The 24,443-nt window shown below is 39.3% G+C and overlaps 1 protein-coding gene across 2 annotated transcripts in view; it reads right to left on the bottom strand.

The window, feature by feature from the left end:
* Positions 1-24,443, bottom strand: part of dnah2 (dynein, axonemal, heavy chain 2) — a 234,435-nt gene that overhangs the window by 26,413 nt on the left and 183,579 nt on the right. For both annotated transcript variants that reach the window (XM_067446627.1, XM_067446618.1), the window contains 21 exons: positions 23,571-23,738; positions 21,676-21,836; positions 21,436-21,575; positions 18,572-18,704; positions 16,612-16,751; positions 16,245-16,455; positions 13,321-13,437; positions 13,048-13,189; positions 12,576-12,745; positions 9,821-9,937; positions 9,562-9,726; positions 9,235-9,360; positions 8,520-8,668; positions 8,073-8,139; positions 6,760-6,910; positions 5,466-5,614; positions 5,259-5,392; positions 4,964-5,108; positions 4,558-4,757; positions 2,535-2,661; positions 2,178-2,364 (listed from right to left, as the gene is read on the bottom strand). In XM_067446627.1, the coding sequence (XP_067302728.1) occupies positions 2,178-2,364; positions 2,535-2,661; positions 4,558-4,757; positions 4,964-5,108; positions 5,259-5,392; positions 5,466-5,614; positions 6,760-6,910; positions 8,073-8,139; positions 8,520-8,668; positions 9,235-9,360; positions 9,562-9,726; positions 9,821-9,937; positions 12,576-12,745; positions 13,048-13,189; positions 13,321-13,437; positions 16,245-16,455; positions 16,612-16,751; positions 18,572-18,704; positions 21,436-21,575; positions 21,676-21,836; positions 23,571-23,738 (3,099 nt within the window). The remainder of the gene's footprint in view (positions 1-2,177; positions 2,365-2,534; positions 2,662-4,557; positions 4,758-4,963; positions 5,109-5,258; positions 5,393-5,465; positions 5,615-6,759; positions 6,911-8,072; positions 8,140-8,519; positions 8,669-9,234; positions 9,361-9,561; positions 9,727-9,820; positions 9,938-12,575; positions 12,746-13,047; positions 13,190-13,320; positions 13,438-16,244; positions 16,456-16,611; positions 16,752-18,571; positions 18,705-21,435; positions 21,576-21,675; positions 21,837-23,570; positions 23,739-24,443) is intronic.

The following is a 24,443-nucleotide window of genomic DNA, read 5'->3' as shown; positions in this document are numbered from 1 at the left end:
TGAAGCCTTATTCGGACGATTGATGATTTTATTGCCGTCGGTGTCTCACCACCCACGTAAAAATCCCCGGCCGAGTTACCTACTGCTTTTGACAAACGCAAGGTCATGTGGTGATGTAATAGCTGTCCAAATCCACATCTCTGAGTTTTCAATAATATATAACTTCAAAATTCACTGTTTATAATCATTTTTGACCACTGCAGAGCACCGTACGGCTGCGCTTTGCTGTTATTTGGATGCATTTATAGACTTGCCAAATGCTGGCAAGTATTTACAAGACCAATATATTTAATCACCGCTCAAATTAATTAGAATAAAAGCACGTAAACATTTGAATTAGTCCATTATTTATAGCAGCATTTATTATCATACCAAGCATATGACATTTTATTTACAGCATACAATCATGTTACGGACCACGTGAGCACCGCGTTCCCGATCACAAAACTCTCCCGTCCAATCAATCACAAATAAATCACAATCCGAATGCACGAGTTTTAGGTTTTATCCTGTGTTTTTATCACTGAGGTGGCCTGCACAAGTGCACATTTATGTGTGAAACAGGCAAAGGGCGCATGACATACTTCACAACCAAACGTTAGCGATTGGTTATGGCAGATCCAGAGTGGCTCTGGGCAGATCCAATAGTTTTAAACCTCAACAGAGTACTTGCCTTCGCGGAAATAAACACTTGTCAATGGAGAGTGGCCAGACTCAATCTACAAATGAAATGTACGAGAGTCTGGTAAGACCAGGCTAGGTCAAGACCACAACTGCTGGGATATCTCTAATAAATTGCCAGTGCATTGTCTGATTTAATTATTAACATCATTAATGTGATTGATCTAAAACTTGCTGCTCCAGATGCAATCAATAACTTGAAATTAACTTGAGATATAAGAAATTTGGTGTCAAAAAAGACACCACAAGTAATACAAATGCTCACAAAATTCAAGACAATGTTGCCCAAAAGTATATGTATGAGATTGGTATATTATAATGTGATATATGTGATATAATTAAGGAATAACACAAGAGCAAGAGAGTTGTTTTCACAAATTTGAGCATGACTACAAACATTAAATTGCTTTTATACAAACATTACATAACATTTTTTAAACTTTATTCTCAACATTATTTTTGCATTTGTAATTTACATGCATTGTAACCAATTCAGATGCATCTTCTGTACTGCCACCAGTGCAAATATACATTTAGTTAATGATTTCATTTGATTTGTATAACAGCTCCATAGTGTATTATTCTAATTATATGTATTGATTAAAAATAAGTCATTTCTCAGGCAGTAATGTGGATCTTTATGAATTTAGGAGATTAGCTGGTCTTGACTACAACACTAATTTCGATTGTCTGTCTTCCTCAAAAGAACTAAAGGAATCATTATTAAAACCAATAGGAATCAGAATTGTTAAAGGGTACCTATTATGCCTATAAGATGCAATTTAAGTCTCAGGTGTCCCCAGAATGTGTCTGTGAAGTTTGAACTTAAAATACCCCACAGATCATTTATAAAATCCATGTTGTAAATACCCGTTTCTCACTACAGTCAAGAACAGGTTGTTTTCGTGCATGTGCGTTTAAATGCAAAAGAGGTGCTGCATGCAGCCCTATCTGTACACAGCTCCTGCCTCAGTCTGATTGTCTGCCACACACACACACACACACACACACACACACACACACACACACACACACACACACACACACACACACACACACACACACACACACACACACACACACACACACACACACACACACACATTGATGTCAGACGTCAAGTCTTGTGAGTAACTTCTCTTTCACATTTCTTGTTGTGTTTAAACTTTCAAATACACACAAGGGTCTTGTTTCCCTTTGTCGCTTGCGAAAACAATAACGTTGCCCTGGGTGGAAACGTGCAGATTTAGGGGCGGTAATATTATAATAAGATCCCATTCCTATGTCAAAAGGGGAGAGAAATTGGAGAGGCTCCGGGGACACGATTATAGCACTTAAAAACAGAAAAGGTCATGATATGTCCCCTTTAAGAGAAATCAGAAATGTTACATTCCTTACATGATCTCTCTACCCACCCCTAAACTTAACCTTATCCTAAAATTAGGTCCCCATATTGAACACAAAACTTGACACACACACACACACACACACATTACCAGGAAGCGGTGCTTTCTCTGGTTCTGGATTGGTGTACCAGAGGTGCCAGTCTCGAGGGTACTGCTCAAATGAGGCCATGAGTCCATGGAAATTTGTCAGTTTATCCAGTTCAGTTATGTTGTCCCAGTTAGAGTCCAACAGCCAGTTAGAGCAGGGGTTATCCATCTGTTTCTTCTTATCCAGAACCTAACACACATGCACACACCATACAAAGTGCTTTATGTAATATGAGAACTTTTTTCATTTTTAAACAAGTCAAGACAATCCTTTCCAATAATCCACTTTCAGAATCAGGAGTCGCACACACGCACACACGCGCACACGCGCACACACACACACACACACGCAGCCCTCACCAGTCCCCCCCTGAGGAAGAAGCTATATTCATCCATGCTGAGCTTCCCAGACGCCTCCAGGATCTTAGCGCACATGTGGAAACTGAACAGGAGCTTGTGACACTCAAAGAGTCCTCGACAGGTGAATCTGCAAACGGATCAAACACTCTGACATCACTCTGAAAGTCAGCTTAGTATGATTAAAACACATCACATCTATGGCACACATAATATGACAACAAACTGAGACAACACAATGATTGAATGTGACTGTATACGAACATGTGCGTAAAGTACCCAGTAGTTATACTTGAGTTAAAAATATAACCCATTAAAAAAGATAACTCATGACAAAAATACTTGAGTAGATCTTTTAGTTACTGATATTGCATGCAGACATAGTAATATAATGGAAAGTGTGATGGTTAAAAGGAAGGCACGAGCTGATCCCATCACAGCCTAGTTGAATAGTGGGAGTGGAGTGTTAGTCTGTTAGAATTGAGACTCACTATAACTAGCTCTTCACAAGAACCGTTCAGAGAGTGTGTGAGCTGTCGAACACACCAATAACTTTTATTTATTTATTTGGACTAATCATTCGGAAGAATTTATGAACAAATCATTCAGACTGCATCTTAAAAGAATGACAATTGTTTGAGAATTAAACATCACTTTGCCTTATATAGTAACTTCATAGCTGCCATTTACACATATACTACATTTATGTAGTCAAAACAAACACTATAGTTCATTTATGTAAGTGAGGATAGCAAAATAAAGTCAACTGTGACATATTATACCCAAAAATTCTTCATCAAGTGGACTAAAGGTAAAGTTGATACACATTTGGGACCAACATTATTCAGACACTTTGACCTGATCATGTTTTGCTGAAGAGTTTTTTCTTTATTTGCTAATGTGAACTTTTTATGGAAGCCTGTTTCCGCCACTAAATAAAATAATAAAAAGAGTAATTGCTTTTTTTCCCTCAGAATTTTGACTTTATTTCTCAGTCATAATTCTGACTTTATATCACACGATAAATAAAATAAATTATATCACGCAATAAAAAAAAATTGTGAGGAAAAAGTGTCTGAATTCTGAGATAAGTCGCAATTACTCTTTTTATTTTTTATTTAGTGGCGGAAAAGGGCTTCCATACCTTTTACACCACAGACTGAACAAAATGAAGCATTGCTTGGTCATTGGTTGACCTAAATTGGTATGATCTAATGGTGAACTTAAATGTAACAGCTGACAGCTGATTGGTTGACTGTAATCCATTACAAACCTCAAAGTTATCTGACATTATCAAGGTGAATTTGTTCCGACACTAACTCTGAGTTCTTGTCATATTTTATCACCGTTTTCTAACTATAGCAAATAAATTGTGATAATGTGAGAAAATGTTGAAGGTGTCTTAATAAATTTAGGTTTGACTGCATTTCCAACAGTTTTATGCCTAAAAAGTTATATAAAAATGTGTGTGACATCAAAAATTAAGTTTATTTTTTGTCTCTATTTAACTGTGTGTAATTAGAATGCATAATTATGATATAAATGCTATAAACATGCACTACTTTTTAAAAGTTTGGGGTATTTAAGAAATTAATACTTTTATTTAGCAATGATCCATTCAATTGACTTTTATAGACGTTTACATTGCTACCAAAATTACATTTAAAAATGCAGTTCTTTTGAGCTGTCCATTCATAAAAGTATGATGGTTTTCAATTTTGATAACGATAAGAAATGTTTCCTGACCAGCAGATCAGCATATCAGAATGATTTCTGAAGGATCACATGACACTGAAGACTGGAGTAATTAAAATATATTAAAATAGTATACAGTTATTTAAAAAAATATATATATTAGAGTTTTAACGGCAATAATACATGCTGAAGGCATCTGTAAGATTTAATAAATTGAACCTCTGGGGCATAGAAGTGCAAGTAAAGTGAAAGTGTTCCAAATACAGTATCAAAGTACTTCTCCTTCACACCTCTGTAAAGATATGCATGTGTGTAAGTGTGTGTTCCAGACCTGTAGACGGCATAAGTGTGGTGTTTGTTGAGGTTGTTTATCCTCTCCTCCAGTTTGTGGCTGCGGGGGCTGCTCTCTATGCTCAGGGTGAACAGGTTGATGTAGGCATCCAGAGAGAACTGATACATGGGATCTATACAGCCCAGATCATTCAGTACAAAGAACAGAATGGACGCCCTCTGAGCACAGGCGCGGTAGGCCTGAACACACACAAAAACACACACAGATGGGTGTCTATAGCTTTATCTGCCTCTCCTGCTATCAACATCCTCATCTCAGCAGTCTTTTTATCTTTCTGCCTTATTCAGAACTGCAATCTTTAATCCAATCTGGCAACCCTTTCAGCACCCTCCCTCACACCATCTCACTCTCCTTGACCTCCCCCTCATTCCTCTCTCTCTCTCACCTCTCTGGCAGTATCGATTTGGCTTTCGGTCAGTTCGCTGATCTCTAGTTGTTCTGCGACCTCCGTGGCCGTGACTTTGGAGGTCTGAAGGGTGTTCACCAGCTGAACGTCATCCAGCAGGGAGCCGGTCGCCTCGTTCAGCAACCTGTACACACACAAAGGAAACGGATGAGTGCAAAATGTGAGATTTGCTAGTATAAACACACCGATTATTAGAGTTGCTGATGTGTTAGTGGCACTCATATAAAGGTGTTAATGCAGTGCTGTGACGCGTGTAAGAGTGTGTGCCGCCCACCGCAGGATCTCGTCCTCCAGCTCCTGCAGTTTCCTCTTGCCAGAGGCGATGTTGATCACCAGAGAGTCCTTCTGTTCCTCCAGCTCAGGACGCTCCTTCCTCACAACGATCCCCAATAGCTGGGCCTCGAGACCCTGACGTACACAGAGTTATACTTCATCCTCAAAGACCTCTGTCATGGGAACAAGTTCAATGACACAAACTGACCTGTTCTTTAACAGCAAAGTTGACAATGGTGGTTTTGGAAGAGATCTCAGGGGTGTAATGTGGATTGGACAGTTTGGTGGTCATGTAGAAACGGAATTCAGGACTGTATTCCACCTCTTTATCTCCCAGTTTTAACAAGAAACGCCCACCTGCAGAACACACACAAGATATATGTAATATTTCCTTGTTAGACATGAACCTAAAAACAATGGATCTTTAATCACTGTGCCACATTTGAATTGCCCTCATTTCAATTTTTGCTATTTTTTGCAAAATATTTTAAAATAAAGTGTCAATAACAAAATATATCCCAGGTTTCACAGACAAGGCTTAAGCTAGTTTCAAACTAAAATGCATGTTTGAGCTGTTTTAACTGAAAGCATCTTGCACTGATATATCTTCAAGGGTACATAACACACACACACAGTTTCTGCCAGTCTCGTGTTAATCTTGAGTAGTAATGCATCCTTCATATCTCCGAAGAGTCTTTAGTTTGATCAGATTTATAAAACACAGATAACGCTTAACCGATTCTATCCAAAAACAGCTAAACTTGTGCAGGTGTGTAGTGGGCGGAGCTTATGAGTCATCAGCACACACACAGACACACACACACACAAGAAATACATCATGGCATTATGCCTGGATAACTTTCGATTCCCTATACATTCATGTTGTCTACATTATATGCACGTACGCACTGATTGCCAACAAAACAGACATTTGATGCAGTTTCTCTCACCGCCTGCAGGAATAAACACACTTGCAGAACTCTGTTGTTGCTCTGCAGATGTCTTAACGTATGCCTTATTTGGGAAGCTGAACAAGGTTATCTTTCCCTTACAGCAAAAAAGCACACATCTTTAGTGACATTGTTGATTTTGTGGTCTAAAAACAAAATGACAGCGCTGTCGACGGCTTCTGTAACACGAGCGAAGGTCATTGATGGGCGTGCTCTTGCTCTCATTCCGGTTTGTCGTAGCACTCGCTCATTTTGGAAAAGTGCCCTTACAAGCAGTTCCACCCTTTATGACATCATGCAACCTGTTTGTGAAACCAGGTCATAGATTTAGTTTTTGTGATTTTATTTTATTTTGCTTAATCCTTATTTCATTATGATTTACAACAAATGTATACATTTTTAAGGTAAATAACCTTTAAATATTTCTGTAATTCACACCACTATAATAATCTAAAAATGCATTCCGGGCTCTTGTCATCTTCATTCATTTCAAGTATTTTTATCAGTCATTGTTGAGTCGTGTGTGTGTGTGTGTGTTGGTTGGGGACTGACCAACTCGTGTGAGGGACTTGTTGAGGATGGGCGCCAGTGAAGGATCTAGTTCCTCTTGGACGTTCTGTAAGAGAACCGGGGAACCAAACTGCACTGCATTCTCCAGGATCCTCAAAAAATCCGGCATCTGCAGGTCTATTAACTTCAACCCCTGTCAAAGAGAGAGAACATGAGGACTAGAAGACAACATGAAGGACACACAGAGGACGAGATAATGACATCAGCTAAGGAGAAAAAAGTAAAGGCAGAGAAGATAAATAAGATTCAAAAGTGATAAATGGACACTGAAGAAAGAAAATGGGACGTGTAAGCGACAGAGAAGAGCTGGAGGAGGCAGAAAAGCTTCAGCTCTGTCATTTTGTTATTGTTCTTAAATGTCAGCGTTTAACTGTAGCGTGTGAATGGCACTCGCCGCTCCAGACACTCACCACTACAGATGAGAAAAGACCTGCAAAGAGGAGGAAAAGGTCACAGACAAAGAGACAGAGGAGGAACAGAGACTGAAGCAGAACAGCAAATTATCCTGAGAGATGAGAGACTGTAAGAAAATGCATGTCCTCTTATATATTCTTCTGAACACACCTGACAGCCTATATGTCTATCCACATCCATACATCCATACATACATACATACATCTACCTACCAACCATCCATGCACAACAAACAAAACCATCTCTGACACAGAGACACAGAAAGCGAGTGTATTAATGTGCGTCTGTGTTCAGGGAGTGATAAATGGAAGGTGTATTGTGCTGAAGGAGAACAGGTGAGGAGACACGGCCTCACAGGGAAGGCAGTCTCCAACTCACAAGAGGATTGAGCTTGAGTTCCTGTATTCTAATTAAGGGCTCCTGAAAATGGCTCGTCTGAGGGTTAGACGGTGAGTCGTGTGATGCGGCATCGTAACTCTGGAAAGGTTGGCGCTGAATGTGGGTTACGTTTTTCTCCATGGAGAATTAGATCTAATGCTGTCTAATTATCATGCCAGTCTCGTTTCCAATGTTTCTGTTCTGCTCTGATGTCTGTATTTGTTATCAAGGCATTTACTGCAAAATAATGCTCTCTGTAGTCTCAATGAACTTTATATATATATATATATATATATATATATATATATATATATATATATATATATATATATATATATATGAGAGAGAGAGAGAGAGAGAGAGAGAGAGAGAGAGAGAGAGAGAGAGAGAGAGAGAGAGAGAGAGAGAGAGAGAGAGAGAGAGAGAGAGAGAGAGAGAGAGAGAGAGAGAGAGAGAGAGAGAGAGAGAGAGAGAGAGAGAGAGAGAGAGAGAGAAATATTTACTCGTTTGGACTCCATGTTCTTAATCCACTTTAGCGCTTGTCCTTGAGGGTCCACCATTAGTGGCCATCTGTAGGGAAGGACAGAGAGAGAGAAATATTAGTACTCACTATAAATGCATGTCACATTATCCATAAATAGGCTATTTCATAACAATCCATAATCTCAAAATGCCATTAATCTGTTTTGTGTGTGTGTGTGTGTGTGTGTGTGTGTGTGTGTGTGTGTGTGTGTGTGTGTGTGTGTGTGTGTGTGTGTGTGTGTGCGTGTGTGATCGTGTATGTGTGAGGGAGGGAATTAGCATGAGCTATAAATGAACAATCACAGATAACTGAGTCTACTATCATCTTTAGCTAATTATTCTCCAATCACTATTCATTACCACCCATTATTCATGAGATATCATCATTATTCTAATTAGCGTTAAGGGATTGGCTCTCTGGGCCTGACCGGTTGCCACGGGTGACGATGACTCCGTTCTCGGTGGAGAAGGCATCAGATGGGAGGCCTTGGATATTCCATTCGCGCACAGCAGTGGGTTTAGACAGAAACACTGCAAAACTGAACCCCGGAGAACATGGCACCTCCAATTCTCTCACCTAGAGATGAAAAGGGTAGCGAAGGATTCGGGCAAGGACATTTGAATGAGAGGAAAGAGAAATTGTTAGAGCTGTCACACGCATAATGTCATAATTTTATTTGTAAAGTGTGCAATACTATGCAATACTGAACCATCATGCACTGGGAAATCACAGTAGTGCTCTAGATGCATGTGATGTTGCTTGACACGTGTAGCAATAAAAGCTATTAGCGCATGTAAACATTTGTATATGTTTATACAAAACAGACAGACAGAAAAATAGACAGGGAGAATGACAGATGAAACAATAGACAGAATGATAGAAAAACAAGGACAGCCAGAAAGACAAAACGAAAGATATATAGAACAACAGACAGACAGACAGACAGACAGACAGACAGACAGACAGACAGACAGACAGACAGACAGACAGACAGACAGATAGATAGATAGATAGATAGATAGATAGATAGATAGATAGATAGATAGATAGATAGATAGATAGATAGATAGATAGATAGATAGATAGATAGATAGATAGATTAACAGACAGACAAACAAAAAAACTGACAGACAAACAGATACCTGTTTTATCCAGATATTTGTGACCAGCTCATCTCTGTAGTTGGACAGGAAAGGGCCCATGTAAGACAGGAAGGCAGCAGCCAACAGGCAGTCTCCCACCAGACAGGACATGTTCTTCTCCAGACCCTGAGCAATCACACACACACACACACACACACACACACACACACACACACACACACACACACACACACAAACACAATCGTATCATATCAGAGACCTCTGGCTGCATTTTCACATCCACATATAAAACTATAAAATGACTGTGTGTGTGTGTGTGTGTGTGTGTGTGTGTGTGTGTGTGTGTGTGTGTGTGTGTGTTCATACAACTACTGTCTCCTCCCAGCGAACTCTCTCTCCCGCCAGTCCAGACACCAGTTTTCCGGCCCGGTCCAGTTTGAGCTCCATGTCCTCGGATTTCCTCCGCAGCTCTTCTTTCTGGGCCAGCTTTTCATCATATTGGGCCTTCAACTGATCCAGTTTCTCTCCTACCTATATGCATACACACAAACATATATCAGTCGAATAGCATTAACAGAGTCACACCCAAATACAGTGCAGGACAGACTGACTGACACACACTGACCTCTCTGAGTTTGCCCTGGGCCTCAGCCAGTGCGGCCTGTTTCTCAGCCAGCTGAGTCATTGCTCCATGTAGCCTGGCCCTCTTCGGCTCGACCACCTTGAAGATACGGCCGTACACCTGATACACACACACACACACACACACACACACACACACACACACACACACACACACACACACACACACACACACACACACACACACACACACACACACACACACACACACACACACACACACACACACACATATATATATGAGAGCATAGAAAAAGACCATATTTCAGTGTCACACTCTAAAGGCCCCTTCACACCAAGAATGGATAATTTTACCAATAACTAAAAAAATTATCAAAGGTATCCGGATCTTTAAGCAGAAGGAGCTGAATTAAATTTTTTTATAATATTTGGGTTCCTTGCTGCTGTCGCCTTTGGCCTGCTTAGTTGGGTTTTAAAAGACTTAATATTCTGGAAATACTGCAGTGTCAATTTGACTCCACTGACACTGCTGGATGAGAATAAAACCCTGACCTGGATTGAGTTGGATGATGATACCACTGTCAAAGCTGCTATAGCAGAATCCACTTTATTTCATAATTGACCATTTTTCCATCATCAACACTTATTGAAAGGAACTGAATCCACATTGAACTGACTTAAAGTGAATAACAAAACTTTTGTCTTCTGTAGAGCTGCTTATAGCTGAATTCAACTCATTTCATAATTGATGAACTTTACACAGTTATTGAACTGAACTGACAATTTTTGGTTTCTTGAAACACAAACGGGTGCACCTTGGACATATCCTCAGGGTCATGGCCTGTTTCGGTTCTTAGATCGTCGGACACCCTCACCCGGGTGACCCAGCTGGCTATGATCAGTCTCCGGCTTGTGTCGAAGTGGAACACTTAATACACTTAATACACAGCCACCTCAATGATTTTTTCTGCAGCTTTGATTATGGTTTTGGTGAGTCTCCTTTCCTGCATCGTTCTAAAACATTCCTAAACTAGTTTGAGAGAAACCTTTTTACATTCATGGGCCTCCTCCATCCAGAGGGGACGGTGAGTACCAGTATAACTACTTGCTAACAGTCGGATGTTAAGACCAAATCTGGCCATAGGCCGTGTGTCCACCAAAGTGTTTTAGCCAGCTGAAAACACCTCACTGTGGCCACTTGAGAGAGCTTCGGCAGCGTAGCGTTTTTTTTCTTTCAGTTGTGACACTTTGATTGCAATTATACGTACAGAATAACCGTGGAAGTGTTACTAGCATCTCATTTCACAGATAGTTTGTTTCTATATAAAAGTGACAATATTAGCTCTGTTGATGTTGTACTAGCAGAATGTGGTTGGTCTGTGTTGTAATTGTCCCGTCCCTCCTCCACTGTGATTGGACAGCTGGGAAAAAGTGACAGCGATGAAAGTTGAAAATTCTTCAAGTCTCAGCGACCGGTAAAAAATGCAGTGTTCAGCACTCAGTGTGAAATAGACGCTCGGCACGTCATGCCGCAGGCATTTTAAAAACATGACACTCCCATTGAAAACAATTGGAACAATACACTAGTCTCGGCACACAGCCTTAGAGTAGTTCTTGTTCCAGAAACTTCAAATGCTATCCTAAATCAACTATAAATAAAGGTGACTTGTTCTGACACTTTCAGATTGACATTTTTCCCAGCTGATGGACGAAAACATTTTCTTTTAAAAACACCTGCATCCTTCCCTCGGGTCATTTTGACCTTAGGACTTTAGTTGCGCTTCAACCACAAATACACACCCAAAGATTTGAGGAGTTTATGTAGTTGTAATAAAAGTACCGAACCATATGCTTGCGGGTCATTTTGACCTTAGGACTTTTGTCGCACTTGAATCACAAATACACACCCAAAGATTTGAGGAGTTTATGTAGTTGTAATAAAAGTACCAAACAATATGCTTGTGACCCCACATTATTGTGACCCCCCCAATATGCTAAAAATTTAAACAAAAATGATTTTATAATGTCTACATGTATATCTGAATCATGTTATATTATTTTTTTCCAACAAGATGTTGGCAGAGACACCCAAATTGACCCAATGTGGGATATTTTGAAATTATTTGATCTAGTTTATGCATGTATTAGAGGGTCATTTTGAATTTGAGTAGAAAGAATGTGAAAAAATTGCTTAAATTATATGATTTACTGACAAAATCTAGTCATTTAAAGATAAAAACCCAAAAAAAACATTCAAAAATAGAAAAATTATATATTATATTATACATTTTAGGGCTTTAGGTCATTTTGACCCACGAGTGAAGGATTTGTTACAGGATGCGAGGAAGGGATGAGGGTTAAAGGCCAATAACAATAAAAATAATCCCAATAAAAAAGTCTGCATTAAACACAATAATGATCATATTTTCTTCCCTATTGCGACGTATGTATCTGAGTGAAGCAACTTCTCAAATGAGAAAATCTGTAGGGCGGGACTTCATTTTGTCCATCTGGAGTTGATTGAATCGTTGTCATTTGCTAATTGCTCCAATCTCATGTGAGTGACAGGTTGGTGAAGCGGAGGGATTAACGAAGCAAAGAAATAAAAAGCTATCAATAAGAAAAATGATGTGCCCTGACAAATCATTTATAATAAACACTGCAATATTCCATAAAAATGTATCGTTATAGTTTTGATTCTTGGTGTGAACAGGTCTTTAGAATAAATGTTTTTTTTCAGCAGTCACAGGAACACCGTTCAGGTGTCGTTCATGTACCTCCATGGCCCTGACCCACATGCAGAGGGACTTTGCAGCGAGTGACACCCGTCCGATGATCTCGGGCTGGAAGTCGGGCTGCGTGCAGTACTGTCCAATGGTCTTCAACACGCGGTCGGAGATGTTGTCCTTATCAAAATTCACCAATTGCTTAATGAAGTTGCCCTCTCCTAAAACAAATGGCTTGAATTCAGCCTCAGGCGAGCACATATATCATTTTTTTTTGCAATCTGTTCTGTGGTTATGGGCTTTCTACTGCATTGTGCTGACCTTTTTAAATATATCCTGGCATGCTAATGAATCACCCAACCCTCCCCTCACCAGAGTCTTACTCTCTCTGTTTGGCTCATGTGATTTTGGTTATACAGTAGTCTGGTATGGATTTCATGCCTGAGCCAGCGCCTGAATCCATGTGTGAAATCAGTGTGATTGAGTGATTTAATAATGATCTGGAACTCTCTTTTTCTCATACCCAGTTGTCTCTTGGCCTCCGCCCAAGTTGGTTCACATCCTCTGAGGATCATAACTGCCTGCATGACGGTTTCCACAAGCGCTGGAGGTCTGCCATAAGTCTTGATCTCCGTCATATCTTTCTTATTCAGCGACTCCAGAGCCTGAAGACAGTCCAACAAGATTACCAGTTTTTTTCATGTGCTGATGAAAACATTATGTATCACATATTCAATTGCCGCTGTAGCTGTATCATGTCGTATTGAAAGTAATAGTTGCATGAATGCAGAATGACCTTCATGGCTTCCTCTAGAGCAGGAAGTGCTTCATCTAGGTCTCTCTGAGCATTCTCAGCCATGGCCTTACACTTGATTTCTTCTGCTTCTATTTTCTCACTGTGAGCACCCACCGCCTACACACACACACAGAGACACACATTAAGAAACACACCACAGACAAACCAAGAAGGTTATAAATATCCAAAAAAACGCACGCTATCTAACACATACACATAAAAGAACAGGCAAGCTTGCACATACACATACACATTATCAAACACAAACATCAATATGCAATAACAATAAAGAGTATTTCTGAGCATTATAATGGCGATGACAACAGAAACGTGTCAACCGGTATAGAATCTGCTGTATGATTTACACCACAGCATTTGCTGGAATATTTATAATGTACAATAAATAGAATGTATTACAAAGACCATGTCTCTTTTATTTTTGAAAAATAGACATTACTATATGATTATGCAATGTATAAAACATTTAAAGCTACACTGTGTGATATTTTCCCCCATCTAGCGGTGAAAAGATATATGACAATCCAGTGAACATTAGTTTCTGTTCCTCTCAATTCCGATTTCGTTTTAACTTCTACGGTGGCCTTTTTAGTCCAAGATTAACATGGCTTCCAGTTCGACCTTGTTCATGACTGCCATCAAGTGTTAAAACGCGAAAAGCGAAGCTTGAATGTATGGGTATGTCCCGCTTTGGCTAATGTACTTTCAAGATGGAGGGGCAACATGGCGACCAGCATTCGAACCCCTCACCCGTATGTATTTTCAACGGCATATTATAAACTTACGAGAATACTTTATTACTTGAAAGAAGTAAATATACATTAATGAGCACATATATTTTTGAAAGAACTAAGTGTTTTTAGCTAAGAATAAACAAAAAAATTACACAGTGTAGCTTTAAAAAAGGTTGAATTTCCAGCAAAAATAGGTTTATCACAATATTTAAAGCTGCCGTAATTTCATACTGAAATTACATGCGAGTGAAAATCTGCAAACATAAAAAATCATGTAAAATATAATTGTAAAATTGTATGTGTTCTCAGGCATTTATCTTCTCTATGTAAGGCACTTTGACCAATTCAAGGTGATTTTAAATGTGATTTATTAATAACATTTTAATTTAATTCAAAATGCATAATCTTTTATTGGAAAATTAAACATTTGATAAAACTTTGATAATTGCCTTAATCTAATAAACAACATAGAACATAGTAATCAAAAAACATTTTATAAAAAAAAACACCTGGCAAGTTTATAAAATCAGCATTTGAGAGTCAAATTGGACGACTACAGGAACTCATCTCAAGATCAATCATTTAAAGTGGGGGTGAAACACTCAGTTTCAGTCAATCTTGAGTACCTATAGAGTAGTATTGCATCCTTTATATCTCCGAAAAGTCTTTAGTTTTATTATATTTATAAAAGAAATATGGGCTGTACCGAGTCTTTCACACTTCTTTGGTATGTTTTGGTGAAGTCCTGTGACAGCAGTGGCGTGTAAATCCACTTTGCGACGCGACTGAAGCGATGTTGTGAAGCTTCCCGTCATTTCTGCGTTCAAATCGGTTCAAATGCAGCGCTGCCTTCCCGGAATGCTGTGCTGAAGCGTTGAAGTCGCTTGATGTCACTCATAGGAATAAAGTGGAGCGCGGCGCCTGGATCGACTGGATCTGCACCTGAGAGAGTGTTTATGGGCGTGCATTTCCTCTCTCGCTCTAGTCACGCGCGCGCACCCTTCCGGGAGAAGAGCCCGTACGGCCCATACAAGGACCTTCCGCTCTATCGACGTCAAGCCGACCCATACTCGAAAAAAACTTTCCGAAACTTGTGAGAAACCTGAAGGAGTATTTTTAACACAGAAATACTCCATCAAACGTCCAACATTACTTTTTGAAACTTTGTCAATGTTTAGGATGGGAATCCAAGTCTTTAACAGTGTAAAAAGCTCAGTATGCATGAAACAGCATTTCACCGCCCCTTTAATAGATCTATTGCCAAAATTATTAAAAGATTAGTCAAGATGGAATACTGAAAATATTAAAATCAGCAATGTGAGAATCATTCAGATTCCCTCACAGTTCTGATTCAATTTCAGAACACATTTATACTCACTTGCATTATGTATTAAGCACGTTATCATCTCTGACAGACAGTGTGTTGAAGTCGGCATTTTCACTCTTTTATCGGAAAGCGATTTAAAAAAAAGTAGGTTTTTACAGGAAACGCGAGACTCGCTAGACCTCTGCTTCTTGTAAATACTTGTATTCTTGTATCAGTGTATTTTTTATTTTCTACATGTTATCTTGACAGATGTCAAAGTTGTGATACATAAATGATGTGGATTTGAAAACAAATGGATCGTAAGGTAATAATTATTTATTTTTTAGCCGGCAAGTATTCAGTGAAGTGATTGATGGCTATGAGTGAGTTACGTCAGCCAGCATAGGTTTTGAAAGACTTGATAACATGCGTGAAAATTCTTTCAAAACTATGTTTGTAATTTATAAAATGTGCTGGTTAAATGCTTTTGCGCAAATAATTGTACTTATTTTATGGAATGAAGTTTTATTTTCTGGCTCAAATAAATACATTGCATGTTACTCAGAGACTCATCAGGGTTATAAATTGTTTCATTCAGCTGTCGCAAATTCATTGAAAATCAAGTTAATTTTTTAACCGCAAAAGAGTGATTTAGATTGTCTCTTGAAAATAGTTCCTGTTGCAAATTTAAAAAAAAAATCACTTTTAAAACTGTCGTTCCATTATTAGCCTACCCTCTAGCAGATTTTGACGTGTATACTGTAATATAAGAGTTTGGTTATAGACAGACCGACACACACACACGCACACACACACACACACACACACACCCACATGCACACACACACACATACACACACACACACCTTCTGCTGTTCATCTGCTTCTCTCTTCTGCTGCACAATGACAACCAGATATTCCTCACACTGCTTCTGGAACTCGGCTACTTTCTTCTTGGCCTCCTCCAACTCTACAGACATGGCCTCCACCTTACTGCGCGTGTCATCGATCTTAAACAAGCCATTCCTCAACTTCGACACCTGCTCTCCGAGCTCACCACGCTTCTCAGACAACAACCTGAGAAAAAAAGAGTGAGTTTTAGTTTTAGAGTAAGACTTAATAGACAACAGTCAAACGGAAACAGGAAACTATCATATCTTTTAAATCCTCATGGCAGCTAAAAAACCTAACAAAACCAAAAAACTAATAGAAAAAAGTGTTTTTGATTCCTACTTCTTGTATCCAGACACCAGCTCCAGGTAGTTTGTGGGTGTGACGTAATTGTGTCTCTTCAGTTCTACTTTCATCCTGTGAGAGAACTGGGCCACAGACTGATGCACGGTCACAAAGATACTGGCAACATTAGTCTGGATCTGTGAAGCCACAAAAGAAATGACAAGTTGTGGCAGCCTAAGTTAAAACAAACCTTGCACAAGGTCACAACAGAAGCACGCTAAAGCCAAACTAATCCTAAAACAGTCAAAAGCAAAACTAGGCTTAACCTCCATCCAAGCAAATGAGTGTCTCAGTGGAGAACCTCAAATCAAAGTGATTTGTAGTTCAAAAACAGTGTGGAAAAAAAGAAACACGGTTTGTATGATATCTCTCTCAAAGGAAACAGAAGATTCTCACAGAGATGAAGGAAGAGAGAGTGAAAGACTCTTGATGAATCTCTGAGCACTTGAAATTCAATTAACCTATGATTCAATAACAGCCACTAAGAGATGAAGCACCTTTAAAAAGACTACAAATTAACAGCCAGGGGTGAGTGTCACTGATTTGATTAAGATGACTTATAGGGTATAAAAGGAATAACAGTTTAAAGTTATACAACAAATTTAAAGGTAAACTCAGTCATTTATTTAAAGGGTTACTTCAGCGATTAGCATATGGCTTTGTATCAGTAGAAACCCTGGAGTATATTCAAATGATTGTGCTTCCCCCCCTCATAGCCCCGTGAGACGAGGGATTTATGCATTTTATTTCTGGAAAAATTCCTCCCATGACGCAAATATCTTCAATTCGTGCCATCGGAGGAATTGTTGGCCAGAGGCTACAGACTACAGCCAGCAGAGGGAGCCATTTCCGCATGTTTTAAACTCACGCGTGGGGGACGAGAGATCACACTCACAGCACTCAGCTCGCAGCTGCAGCCTCAGGCATTCATGGAAACGGTGCAGCCGGCAGAGCAAAGTAAGTCTTTCAACTTCTCAAATTAATTCCTATGAAAGTTAAGCTTTCAAAGGCATGAACTGAAAACACGGCAGACTGAAGCGTTTTGCGCTGTGAGACTCCCTCTGCGGCTAAATCACATAGTGAACACACACGTTCAGTTTTTAATTGTAGTGTCTGTTCTCTAACTGAACTGATTTTTTATGAAAATGAACGCGGTCACGGTGGGAAAGTGAAATTGATTCAGTAATCTAGTAGCGGTGGCTTAGGGAGTGGCCTCGTAGGGCAGCGAAGCATTCTGGGAATTGTAGTCTTTCATCCCCATGAGACAAAAATACATCTTCTGTCTTTTCTCAGTCTAGAAAGCACCAAATTAAAAAATAATCTTACCAGCGCTGAAGTACTCCTTCAAAAAGTTTTACATTACCACTGTTTTTGAAAGAAGCCTTTCATGCTCGCCAAAGCTGCATTTATTTGATCAATACAATAATATTGGGAAATATTATTACAATTGAAAATAATTGTTTTCTATTTCAATAAATGTAATTTATTCCTGTGATCAAAGCTGAATTTTCAGCATCATTCCTCGAGTCTTCAGTCACATGATCCTTCTGAATTCATTTGCGACTCGAGAAACATTTCTGATTGTTATCAATGTTGAAAACAGTGCTGGTTAATTTTTTGTGAAAAACATGATAGAACAGACAAACAGAATTAACTTAAAATAGACTTTACTGTCACTTTTGATCAATTTAATGTATCCTTGCTGAAAAAACGTACACATTTCTTAATAATAGTTTTTATTATTAAACAAAATATATATATTTTTAAGTTCATATATATATATAATTTGGATACAATAATCTAGTCTAACTACAAATTGCACATTTAATCAATAGCATTATAAACTGAAAAGCATGAAGCAACATCCACACCACTAGGGCTCAGTATTTTTCTTCTGCAAAATACTGGCAACATTTGTAAATCCATGGTTTGACTGTCATTTGTTTATGTGTCTCACCCCATCCTTGCTCCCTAGAGAGAGTCCATCCAAAGATCTTTCTGCCACTTCCAACAGAGCGTCACGTGGCCATTCAGAGAACCAGTCTATCGTTGTGCAGTTCACCAGTGCCGGGTACTGACGAATATGGTTCCTAATCAAATATACACAGAAACAAACAGGCATCACATACCCATAATCCCTCTGTTATGTAGACAGTTCAAGATGGTTTGCATTGATTTGTCACAAACACTAATATCATCCACCTGCCCAATCATGCTTATTAAAGTCAGACCAGTGCCAGACCAATCAGAGTGAGTGCTTAGATGATTCAGGCTGTCATATTTAATGAGTCAGGGCCCTATGGTTCACATTACGCACAGCCGCCTCCTTCATGTGACAACAAATGCAAATGAGTGATTAACGAGAACATTTCCCATGCATGTTTCTATAGTGCTGCAAGTGTGACAGGCATAATTACAAAGCAGGAATGTTCTTGCCAGCCGGCGTCTGGGGGCCAGTGAACAATGTAGTGCGTCTACTTATCGGTGACTCTCATTGAACCCAATGTTTACCTGTATTATAGCTCTTCCTTGTTATTTTTGTTGTCATATTTTATCATTATTGATCGAGCAGACTATATAACTATGTTCTGCAGCTAACCTGCTATTGCTCTTGCAATACAAACGCACTGCTGTTCGTCATGCCAATAAAACCCCTAAAGCTGAAATTGACTGAGACACAGCAAGCTAAAGACAGAAAAGCAAAGAGAGAGAGAGAGAGAGAGAGAGAGAGAGAGAGAGAGAGAGAGAGAGAGAGAGAGAGAGAGAGAGAGAGAGAGAGAGAGACAGAGAGGGGGGGAGCCAAATTTACGATATCGTTTATAAAGACACTTGCGAGTTTACGACAGCACACGGGAAAGAGATTGCAGATGGAGGGCAGAGCGCTTTGTCTTCCTGATGTGTGTGAAATGACAGTGGCAGAGAGGTTTAGTCCTGTCGTTTCCTCTAATTTCACACAGTTGTATCTCTCATCCGCTCTGAACTCTCACACTGAGTCATCGGCACCGGTTGATTCATAAGCAGCTATACTGTGTGTGCTGTGCTGTGTTAAACCGTATACTGGCGTTCACTGTGAATCAAGCCTTCAGAGAAAGATCTTAAGCCATAAGAAGCCACAGGATGGCTCTCAATGTTAGCATGGTAATCAAGGCTGACTCACTATTTGAGCATGTTAGATTATAAGCAGTAGGCGTGCATGTGTGCTGTATTACAGTCAGCTATATTAAATCCACACACAGGATTTTGTGGAGACACCGAATGCTGAAGTGGTGGCGGGTTACAGTCAATCCTTTGCATGTAATATCTTTAGTATGTAACTAGCACATTATGCATTAGCCTGCCAGAATCTAAGGGATAGAGATTGCCTTTCCTTTATGTCCCATCTTCATTTGCGTTCATTATTAATTCACATGAAACAGCCCTTAGAACCATTTGCGGGAAAGTTGTGAAATTTGTTACGCTGATAGAGGTCAGTACCAATAGTAACCACACCAAAAAGTCTCTAAATCATTCCCTCTAGCACTACCAACTGTCCAAAGTTTCACTTATGTTTATGCTAATAACTTTTGACCCATAATAGCTAGAAACAAAATTCTTAATTTTCCTCTGATTCCTTGGCTCAAGCCGATTTGATTGCACCATATGGATTTCCCGTCATGTAAATTATCCCGCCATTTTTAATTAACTTTTTTGAACTCCTCCTAGACCGTTGGTCCGATTTACATGAAAATTGAATCAGATCATCTTTAAACCATGTTGACAAAAATTATGGAATTCAAATATGGAAATCTTGACCTGAGTTAACATGCAGCATTTCGGCGCAGCGCCACCTACTGGTCCGGAGATACAAAAAATGGCTATTTTGGCTTATAACTTCTGAACCGTTTGTCTAAAAATAAAATTGGTCTTGTTAGTTTCCGGGCGTCATACCGAGAACTGATGTCCAATTTTACCATGTTGGCCATTTTGGCTGTCGGCCATTTTAAATTTTGTGCTAAATAGGCTGTATTTTATGATAGTATGAACGGATCGTTACGAAACTTGGTATGAGTCATCACCACGATACCCTGAAGTAGCCTGAGAAGTTTTGAAACAGTGTCACCTAGTGGAGATTTTTTTCACCTATAACTTTGGGTGTGGTTGACATATTTTGATGGGATATATTGGATATTTTGATGTCTCCTGAATCCTTGCCGAGTCCAACGATACCAGATTTGCCAGGTTTCTATGTATGGTTTGTGCAACGTTGTAATTGAGCGCTTATAAAACATTAGCGGATATCTTTGAAACCGCTAGTCCGATTGAGATGAAACCAGCATCAGAAGTTCGGAAACATAGGTCGATAGCAAAAAGCAATAGCCCAAATGTCAAAATATTGATAGTAAGGGGTAGTAAAATACATTTTTTATGTGTTTTTTTTTTACATAAATGTCTATAACTCCAAAACGAAATAAGATATTCACTAAAATTCACACACATATCTATGGGCTCTCTCCGAGGACACACAAAAAATTGGTAGGATTGTGCCTCTTGGTGGCGCTATAATTAAACAAAACATGAAATTGACTCAATACAACTCAATGTATTAACGTGTGATTTCAACATTTTTGCCTAAAATTGTCTCCAAATGTCTTTACTCAATTTTGCAGTTGGTCTGCTGCTAGCTTCCTTGTTTCCTTTTGTTGCGCTTGGCCCCGGTAATGGCTGCTTGCAGCTATATTTCTACCTTATTTTCGTTGTTTTGCCCAATTTCTCATTGTATGTGGCTTTGCTGTTTTTTGTCATGCAAATAAAACACACTAAAAGGAAATTGCAAGAGTGTACCTGAATGGATCTCCTACAGGGCTCATGCAGAGCACAATGTGCAGGTTGTTTCTGACGCGCTCTATCAGGTAGTTAAACATGGCGTCTGGTGTCTCCAGGATATTGTCCTTCCTGGCTGAGTCTGACAGAGCGTTCTGGATCTACATAACAAAACATGTTGAAAATATGCTCTCATAGTCAGACATCGTTAAACACAAGCCTACAGTCACAAGCATTAAAAATGTATATGAACACACACACCTCATCCAGCTCGTCTGCTTTATAGAGATTGGGCACCTCCCCTGAGCTCAGGATGTTGTTAATGTCTTCAAGGAAGGACTCGTCCACGATCTGTGTGTCATTAAACAGGAACACAGTGGGCTTGTTTTCCACTCCTGTCAGCCGATAGAGCTTTTTAATATCTGTATGGGGAGCAGAAATTTGTCAAATATTCCATTAGGGCCACATTAAACTGTGTTGTGAAGGCTACAATGTGCAGAAAAACAGATCCTCAGGTCCTGAGCACTGGACCAGGAGGTGTTATTCTTCAACATTTGGAAACATTTACCCCAACATGCCACATGACAAAATATCAACATCTTTGATTTATATTAAAATAGCTTTATATCCGAGTTCTTAAACTGAACGAATAGCTCAGCTAAATGTCTTACATTAGTTGGTCTTAAAATACAATTTAACATCCCTGAATGCTCAGATAACCCTTTAAAGGACCATCAAAACTGGTTTGCTGGTGTTTCCTTTGGTTACTTAACCAACTTAACCTACAACATTTCCTCGGTCAAGTAGCTGGACTTGACTTGAACTAGCTCAATTATGAGATGTTTAGTAGACACTTCTGGTTTTATTGTTTGTTCCAGTAGGTCAACTTGAGGAGGTGTTGGTGCTTAAAATGGTTAGAGTTCCAGGAATTACACATAATGACAATGTGCTGAGTTGGGGAAAGTTACTTTTAAAAAAAGTGCATTAGAATATTGTGTGACTCCCTAAAAAAGTAACTAATTTCTTTACTTGTTTACTATTTATGGAAAGTAAAGCGTTACTTTATGTTCTAGCCTGGGCTGGGCTTGCTTGCTTATTTTTGGCAAATGTAAAGACCGCTTCACAGATTAAATGAATAAACCACAGGCTGAAAGAAATACAACTGAATACAAGATATTTTGTTGTAAATTTAAAAGTAATGTTATTTCACTTGAACGTAAAACGTAATTTGATTATGTAACTCGCATTACTTGCGAGTGACCTCAATGCTGACAATTCATAGTCTTCATGTGGCATCACAGGGCAAAAAAAGGCTTTCCTCTGCTGCCCCACCAGTCATTTTTACCAGCTTTGCTACTAATGTAGTAAGACGGGGATATTAAAAGACTGAATTCAATATGCACGTTATTGATGATGCATACTTTATTCAGGCAAAAACACAAACACAGAATAAAAATGCAACACAAGGTTTCTCATTAAGCGTTTTTTTCCCCCATTGAAAACCATTAGGCCTATAATGAAAATGTGCCGTGTTCATATTCTGGGCTCATCTGATCACCTATATATAGTACGCATCATCAAAAATGTGTAAATTGAATTTGATCTTTTAATATCCCTGTTTTAGTACATTAAGGGTGGGTCATTGCACCAATATGGATTAAGCATCAGTTACCCCTCCACCAATGCTGCTTGATCAGCCCTTTAATCCTAATGGTCTTTCTATGTAGCAGTTTATTTCCTTTGTTGGCAGAGAGTTTCTGGAGGTCAGTAAAAAAGGAAATGGAATATTAACATTGTTGCTGTTTGATTTGTAAATCCATCAGGGCGGAGAAAGTTAATTGTTAAAATTAAATCACAGGTTAGAACGGTAATCCCTGATTTGTTATTCTGTGTTTAAAATGAAGTGGTGCAACACAACTCGATTTAAAATAAAACCCAGATCAAAAAAGGAGCGTTAAACTTAGCTTAAATCACAATTGGTCAAAACTTGCAAAACTTTGTTCACATATTTTAGTTTTTGAGACGGAAAATTGACAGGCTTGTGCTGCAGTTCTATGGCTGTTGCCCTCCAGGCTCTGCGACAGTCACGTACTATAAGTTGCTTTGGATAAAACCATATGGTAAATGAATAAATGTAAACTGTGTGCAGAACTCACCCTCTCTGAACTCTTGTTTGCGGTACTGTTTGGTGACTTCCACCTGGAAAACCGTAAACTTACAGATGTAGGCGGCCAGTCTGGTTAAACTCTGCCTGCCTGAGCCACCGATACCAACCAGCAACATGTTCCCCCGGAGCTGACTGATCACACGCACCAACCGCGATACTGATGGGGCAGAGAGGGGGCGCTGTTTCAATCATTAGAATCATAACGGTGCATTTACTTGCGTGAATCATGTGTAATTTGGTCAATGGAACATTTACAAACACAAAGTATAAAACATTAAAATGTCAAAGCACACACACACACACCATTCTTGCAGGAGGCCACACAAACAACCGATCACAAAGGAAACTAATTGGCACAAAACCATAATTAGTTATGAACACGTACGCATATAAACATACACGTTATACTTGCTAATTTCGTAATCAATCAGCTACGCACAGCGGCGTGTCATTGAACTGAGTGTTTGTGACGTGTGAGGTGCATTCACAGAGCTGAATGTGAGACCACTTTAATGTCTTGACATTAAATGAGTGCGTGACAGGATGCATATAAAGCATTCTTATATGCGTCTTTGACAGTAAATGCCTGTATGCGGCTGAGTGACATACAGGCTGGGGGATTCGGCCGCCTAATTATTCTCCCTGCTGAGGGTTTTTTAACGCGATTGCATTCTTCTTTGTGGGAATGAGAAGGGTAATTATTCATGCTTGCAGGGGATCTGAGGGCTGAAGTGCATGTGATTTTGAAGAAAGTTATATTTGTGTGAGTACTGAATGAGAACTGAGGAGATTGGTCACTGAATTATGGGGCTCGAGAGTGCACACTGAATCAAGGATATTGTAATGTGGACGTAACCATATG

This window comes from Pseudorasbora parva, chromosome 1 (assembly GCF_024679245.1).
Source record: "Pseudorasbora parva isolate DD20220531a chromosome 1, ASM2467924v1, whole genome shotgun sequence".
NCBI lineage: Eukaryota > Metazoa > Chordata > Actinopteri > Cypriniformes > Gobionidae > Pseudorasbora > Pseudorasbora parva.
The sequence above is the reverse complement of the archived record's forward strand: the minus strand, read 5'-3'. Positions and strand labels throughout refer to the sequence as shown.